General features: G+C 41.3%; 1 protein-coding gene across 1 annotated transcript; it reads right to left on the reverse strand.

The window, feature by feature from the left end:
- Window positions 1–2241: 2241 nt before the first annotated feature.
- On the reverse strand, window positions 2242–6832 carry LOC138975135 (transcription factor MafB-like). Its single transcript, XM_070347798.1, has one exon. It carries the CDS (start codon window positions 6499–6501, stop codon window positions 5443–5445), a length of 1059 nt encoding a protein of 352 aa, XP_070203899.1. The 5' UTR covers window positions 6502–6832; the 3' UTR covers window positions 2242–5442.
- Window positions 6833–7393: the final 561 nt, after the last annotated feature.

Below are 7393 nucleotides of genomic sequence, written 5' to 3' on the forward strand. Positions count from 1 at the left end.
CTTTCCTGACCAGCTTCCAAACATGAAAGTGGATGCAGACTGCAACAGTGGATTATTTAAAGCGGAGTAAGTAATAGTGCCTGACCTGAGCCCAGAAATCTGTACTGTACACTTGTGCATTCCTGCTTAGAAACTCTACATCAACACAGTTCTACAAATCACATACTTCATATGTCAGCTGTAGAAAAATTGAAAGTGTTCGGTCGTTAAACAAGCAGTAATTAAATGCACAGTATTGGAAGGGGGGAAAATAAAGACAGTGTTCTTGGATGTGTACTGTATGTAATACACTTATAAGACAACATGTGAACCCTATATACTTGGATCAATCACAAACTTTCCAACTTCGAGAAAAAAATATTATCAACTATAGAAGAAAATCATAGAACTGTATGAGCTCTCCAGCTACATGTACAGACTAAAGTGCAATCGAAATGGACAATTTCCAGTATGTGTACCACAACTCCATACACAGAAATTGAAAATAAAATAATAGACTTCGGAGCAGACAAACTGTGAACATAAAAGAAATCACTGACCATTTTGTTTGTCTGTGGAGTTGATCACTTTCTTTCTTTATTTGGTGTTTAACGTTGTTTTCAATCACGAAGGTTATATCGCGACGGGGAAAGGGGGGGGGGGGGGGGGGGGGGGGGGGGGAGATGGGATAGAGCCACTTGTTAATTGTTTCTTGTTCACAAAAGCACTAATCAAAAACTTGCTCCAGGGGCTGGCAACGTAGTACAATATATGACCTTACTGGGAGAATGCAAGTTTCCAGTACAAAGGACTTAACATTTCTTACATACTGCTTGACTAAAATCTTTACAAACATTGACTATATTCTATACAAGAAACACTTAACAAGGGTAAAAAGAGAAACAGAATCCGTTAGTCGCCTCTTACGACATGCTGGGGAGCATCCGGTAAATTCTTCCCCCTAAACCGCGGGGGCATCTGCTTTAAAAAACAAAACAAACAAAAACAACAGAAAGCCACTAATCAACGGCCTTGCATCTTTATATTGCGTAACAGACAAATGCTGATTCTCAAGCACAGGCGATCAAGAAATGCTTGCGTAGGAGGGATGAGATATATCTAGACTTCAAATCTTATTTTGATTGCAAACCATTTCCTTCACAAGCATGTGTGGAAAACATAGTATGGTTATCACAGCAGGGCTAAGTTGTGAGTTGCAACACGAAGCGTTATGACTTCATGCCCAGTCATCTGAGTGCCGTCAGGCTCTCAAATCTGACCGCAGAAAAACCAGGACACTGGAAACACAAACACTTCAACACGGCCTAAAAGTTACTGTTATTGTTGCATGTCTTGATCCTGACACGCACAAAAATACTTCAAAACTTTAGCCAGCCAGCGCTGTATCACATTACAAACTCTGGAGAGATTCAAAACTTTAGAAGACAAGAGAAAACTGCATACACTATCATTATCACAAAGTAACGCCCTACGGTGTGGTCAGTACTCAGATTATCTCCATGAATAAAGATGACTTCAGGTATAACAGTTTTATCCTCTTTCTATACACGTATAAAGTGAAAGTGATGCAAACAGAAAAAATTGCCACAGGGAAAACTGATTAGGGTCTGCGCGTTCTGATTTACTGACATCTTGTCTGCCTGTATACTTGGCTGTTGAACAATTGACTGACATTTTAAAATTCACCTAAAAGAGTGGGGAGGAGTTGGGTAGAAAGAGGAAAAGATAGGGAAGAAAAATTTGATCATTAAAAGGAAGCACTAAAACCCAGAAATGACTGCGAGAACTATCAAATCATGGCCTTAATCTTCAAGTTAAAAAACGTTTCAACATGTATGTAATTCCATTCATCAAAGACTCTGGGAAGCAGGACAAAATATCACAAGCTTGAATTTAGCATCACATTCCAATTTCAAAATCAACATCCGGTAGCAGCTCAACTTTTAGGAAGTTGTGAGTGTGAATGCAAATAAACCCTTGTACCATCAACATATTATATATAAATATGACCATAATCAAAGTCTTTTTCACACTTCATCAGTAACAGCAATGTACTGTCAACAGTAGCAAACTTACTATTAGTATCAGGAAGAAGAAAAAAACACACACTGCAGACACCAAGCTTAGTTCTCTTTACATTTAGTCAAGTTTTGACTAAATGTTTTGTTTGTTTGTTTGTTTGTTTGTTCGTTCATGGGCTGAAACTCCCACGGCTTTTACGTGTATGACCGTTTTTACCCCGCCATTTAGGCAGCCATACGCCGCTTTCGGAGGAAGCATGCTGGGTATTTTCGTGTTTCTATAACCCACCGAACTCTGACATGGATTACAGGATCTTTTTCGTGCGCACTTGGTCTTGTGCTTGGGTGTACACACGGGGGTGTTCGGACACCGAGGAGAGTCTGCACACAAAGTTGACTCTGAGAAACAAATCTCTCGCCGAACGTGGGGACGAACTCACGCTGACAGCGGCCAGCTGGATACAAATCCAGCGCGCTACCGACTGAGCTACATCCCCGCCACTAAATGTTTTAACATAGAGGGGGAATCGAGATGAGGGTCGTGGTGTGTGTGTGTGTGTCTGTGCGTGTGTGTGTGTGTGTAGAGCGATTCAGAGTAAACTACTGGACCAATCTTTATGAAATTTTACATGAGAGTTCCTGGGTATGATATCCCCAGACGTTTTTTTCATTTTTTCGATAAATGTCTTTTATGACGTCATATCCGGCTTTTTGTAAAAGTTGAGGCGGCACTGTCACACCTTTAATTTTCAATCAAATTGATTGAAATTTTGGTCAGGCAATCTTCGACGAAGGCCGGAATTCGGTATTGCATTTCAGCATGGAGGCTTACAAATTAATTAATGACTTTGGTCATTAAAAATCTGAAAATTGTAATTAAAATTATTTTTTTTATAAAACGATCCAAAATTACTTTTATTTTATTCTTCATCATGTTCTGATTCCAAAAACATATAACTATGTTATATTCGGATTAAAAACAAGCTCTGAAAATTAAAAATATAAAAATTATGATTAAAATTAAATTTCCGAAATCGTTTTAAAAACTATTTCCTCTTATTTCTTGTCGGTTCCTGATTCCAAAAACATATAGATATGATATGTTTGGATTAAAAACACGCTCAGAAAGTTAAAACGAAGAGAGGTACAGTAAAGCGTGCTATGAAGCACAGCGCAACCGCGCCAAACAGGCTCGTCACTTTCACTGCCTTTTGCACAAGCGGCGGACTACGTTCAGTTTCATTCTGCGAGTTCCACAGCTTGACTAAATGCAGTAATTTCGCCTTACGCGACTTGTTTATGTTTTCTCATTGTCAAAGACTGAGAAAAAATCAAACAGGAAAAAGATATGTTTGAATATGTTATGTTTTTCTTTTATGATTAGCAGCATGAGTGTAAATCACAGAAAGTACTTTCAAACAGGGGTTTCGTGCATTGTATGGTCAAACTTTGTACAAAAATAGAAAATCTATAATTTCTTCAATGTATGGACTATGGTATACTATCAGAATCATGTACCACGAGTGGACTCCATTTCCAGCAGGACTAGCACAAGCCAATCTCATTATGATCCATGCAAGTTTTGGAAGATGTTACAAGCATGGCACCATGTAGACAATTCTGTCAATTCAGAGTTCTAGCTACTAGCAACAAACATACAGAAACTGTAAATAATATGTTTAATTTTAGAGTCAGCCCAGTGTTACAGTAGTAAAAACACCAACAACGGCGTAATACAACTACTATTTCGCCATGCCAGTCGCTAAGACCTTTTTTTTTAAATTGTCTGCACACCATCATGCTTGCAACAACTGCAAAATGCCAAAAGGGATCCTTTTAGCTGACAACACTTATCCCTGCTGCAAAAACAGTACCTTTCAACTTCAAAGAGGACAATGTCAGTAACTGAAGTACTCTGGACATATTGCATACAAATTACAACCTGCACAAAAAAATCAATACTAAAAATGTGACTCAAATGTACAGAGATGCTGACAGATTCTTTTCAGATGCAGGCATTCCGTGTACATACAAAGCTATAGGCACAGGCTTTCCTTGTCTGCTCTTACCAATCACAGTTCTATTGAACTTTAAAATAAGAGTTGCATTACACACTGTAATCAGTTGACTATGAGTATGAATGAAACTTGAAAGACAAAAAGTTTTTCTTTGCATTGATGTCGAAAACTATCTATGTTTACGGCTACCAATGTGATGAAAAGCCATACTATTACTAAACTGTTTAGTCCAACACCAAAGATCCAACAAATGAAAAGTATGCACAGGAAAAAGAAAGCAATCTACAGTTTTGTAATACAAATATGTTGCACCAAGACAGTGACACTAGCAAACTCATTGACATGAGCTACACAAGTAACAACAGACTGATTTATGAATTGTAATGCACAGAAGAGAACATGTTATTCTGAGCATTATCCTCTACAACCTGATTCATCTGAACACAATCATAACTGCTACATTAAAAATAGCCACAACAGCCATGTGTTACCATAAACAAGCGAGTGCCTAATAGTAGTAATACAGTATTGGACAGCAAGATGTAATCAAAAAGAAACAAATCTTAACACAGTAACTAACTGAGGTACCAGATAACAGGTATCCTGAAATCTCTGAAGACTGTACACTTTGTCTTGCAAAACAGTTGACTTATCACAAGTTAGGGGCAGGTTCAATGGAGTTCTAGCTAATACTTTTACAAATACCTCTAACTAGAAAACTTTAGCTGTATGCAGCACAGTGAGTGCAACTGTGGAGGAGGGTAAAAAAGTAATCCTTTGGTGCAGGATTAACAATTGTCTGAAATTCAAAATCACAATGTCTGTTGCTGTACAAATAATCATGTTCAGAAAGACTGGAGCAAATTGTACACGTATGATCACTGCCGGCAAGGCAACTGCTTATTTACAGTGGAACTACAAGATATAAAAAAATAGCAATTATTACTTTTCTAGTGTAAAACATTTAGATTTAGATGACTCCGAAGACAGAAAGACGTAAAAGTGGTGGGAGCAGAAGTGAGAAAGACAACTAATATACCTGGTACAACTAGCTCAGTTGAACTGGCTAAAAACAAAAAGGGATAGAATAAAACCGATACACAATACAATACATACATGTATTATCAGTTCAAACGAAAATCAAGACGCAAAAAGTAGAGAATGAGAAGAGGGGAAAACACTTTTACACATTCTCTCTCATCCCTGACTCAACGTGGTGGTGGTGGCAGTCGAAGAGACGTAGGTAATAAAACTAGATCTGCTGATCCATGGTGGTAGAGTTGCTGCAGATTCTTTGATGGTGATAGTGTTAGCTGCAGATCCCTTGGCCTTGAAGATGGTAGTGGTAGCACTTGCAGCAGATCCCTTGATGATAGTAACAGTTTGCTGCAGGGGGAAAAAGTCTAGGGGGAGGCAGCGGCATCTTTCATTTTCATTTTCAATAAGTCCAGGGCAGGCAGGTTGCACAGCCGCGACCCCCCACCTGCCTTGACCGCTTGCGCGACACCCGACCGCAACATCTCGCAACGCTGCTTGTAAAAATCACGCTCCCGTGTCGTCGCCGTCAACTGTCTTTTGAGCATGGCAATTTGCTGCTGTAGGGTTTTGTTCGTGCTTTCTAGTTCGTGTTTCTGGATCATGCGTTTGGATCGGCAGTTTTGCGCGTAGCCCCGATTCTTCAGCGTGCGCCGCTTCTGTTTTAGCTTCAACACCTCCTCTTTCGGGTGGCCTTGCAGACGACGGTTCAGCTCGCGGACTGGCAGGGTCACAAGGTCGAGATCAGTGAGGTTGATGGAGTGAGATCGGGAGAACCCTCTCTTGCTTCTTTTGGTGCCAGGGTTGGTCACAGAGGAGGGGGACGTAGGGCTGGTCGGGGTATCGGGAGGGGTGTCGATCGTGCCGCATTCACTGGGTAGGGGCGAGGAACTGTCGTAATCGTACGTATCCAAAAATGAATCCTCCATATCAATTTCAATGTCAGATTCATCCAAATCATCCGCACAGCGACGAGGAACAGAAACGCTGCTGTTGCTATCGGAGAGGGGACTAAAAGCCTCTTCTTTCACCACAGACTTCATCAATTCCTCCAACACTCGTTCGGCCGACATGGCGCCGGCTTCGGGACACAACGCCCGAGCAGCACTCAATTTCAACCAGGTTAGATCGTCCAAAATAGTTCTCTGCGAGTTGTCGCAGTCAGGGCTCGGTAATTCTTCTTTCACTATCACATCTGGAGATGCCGGTGTGCTAAATTCAGTCCCTGGAGAGCTGGGATTCGACGATGAAATGCTAGCACAAGTCCCGGCCGGGCTGGTAGGCACTGGTGGTGCAGGCTGAGCTGCCATACTGCACGTGGCTTCGGCCCTCGTTTCGCTCTCTTGTTTCACAATCGGGGGGAAATCAAACCCAAGCTGCGCTATGTCGAAGTCTTCGATGAACTGCTGTGCCAGATACTGATCCATGTTGGCGATGCACTGACCTAGGATAGAGAAAAGGTTCAAGTAAGATTGAGCCTGGTGGTTGCCTTGCTCTCCCGATCTAGGTCAATGCTCAACTCGAGGCCTCAGAAACCTTTTGCAGACGACCGGCTTTTAGGCTTGTACTTCGAAAGACATTCACAAAACTCGCAAACGCTTCTGTAGCTGCTAAACTACAGTCCTTGGGTGACGTCCTACCTCCAGGAACGAAGAAAACTACAGTGTCATGAGATATAGATTTCCAAATCGTACGTGGACCGACAGCCCGACCACGACGACGTGAACTGGTGGAAAGAGCAGGCAACAACAAGTGTGTCGGGATATACCACCTGTTTAAATACCCCTTGTGACGTGAACACGGAAAACGGAATCCCGAAGAGCTGTAAGCCAATGGAATACGACCAAAATACTATTTTAAGTAACTTGGTGGCGACTTGAGAACGAGGCTCTTCCACATGGAGGCTACTTGTCAATCGATCTACCGGCCGTATGTCGGTGGTGCAGTGCACCGTGAAATTTTTCAAAGCGTCTAAACCTCCAATGCACAAAATGATCGAATGGTCAATATGTCTTCTGCAATAAACATAGAATCTTTCTGTGCATTTTGAGCATTGGCCCCCTTCTCTTTCCCAAAAAACTTTGCTCGAAAAAGTACGAAGTGCATCAACCAGCTGCTTCTCGGGGTTTGCAAAGATGGGTGGCTTGTGGTTTTGCTTGTTTTTCGGCATGTGTACAATCAATGTCTCATTTTATCAAACTTTTCGCCCCTAAGTATAACACGATAAATATACAAATGATCCCTCCACAATACACACGATTTTATTCAAAACTACATTGATTCTCGAAAGGAAATCTAGCCTCGTTGGAAGGTGACAAA

This window comes from Littorina saxatilis, linkage group LG1 (genome assembly GCF_037325665.1).
Source record: "Littorina saxatilis isolate snail1 linkage group LG1, US_GU_Lsax_2.0, whole genome shotgun sequence".
Lineage (NCBI taxonomy): Eukaryota > Metazoa > Mollusca > Gastropoda > Littorinimorpha > Littorinidae > Littorina > Littorina saxatilis.

Excerpts from the sequence above, each read along its gene's own strand:
- LOC138975135 (XM_070347798.1), bottom strand. The coding sequence starts at position 6,501 with ATGGATCAGTATCTGGCACAGCAGTTCATCGAAGACTTCGACATAGCG.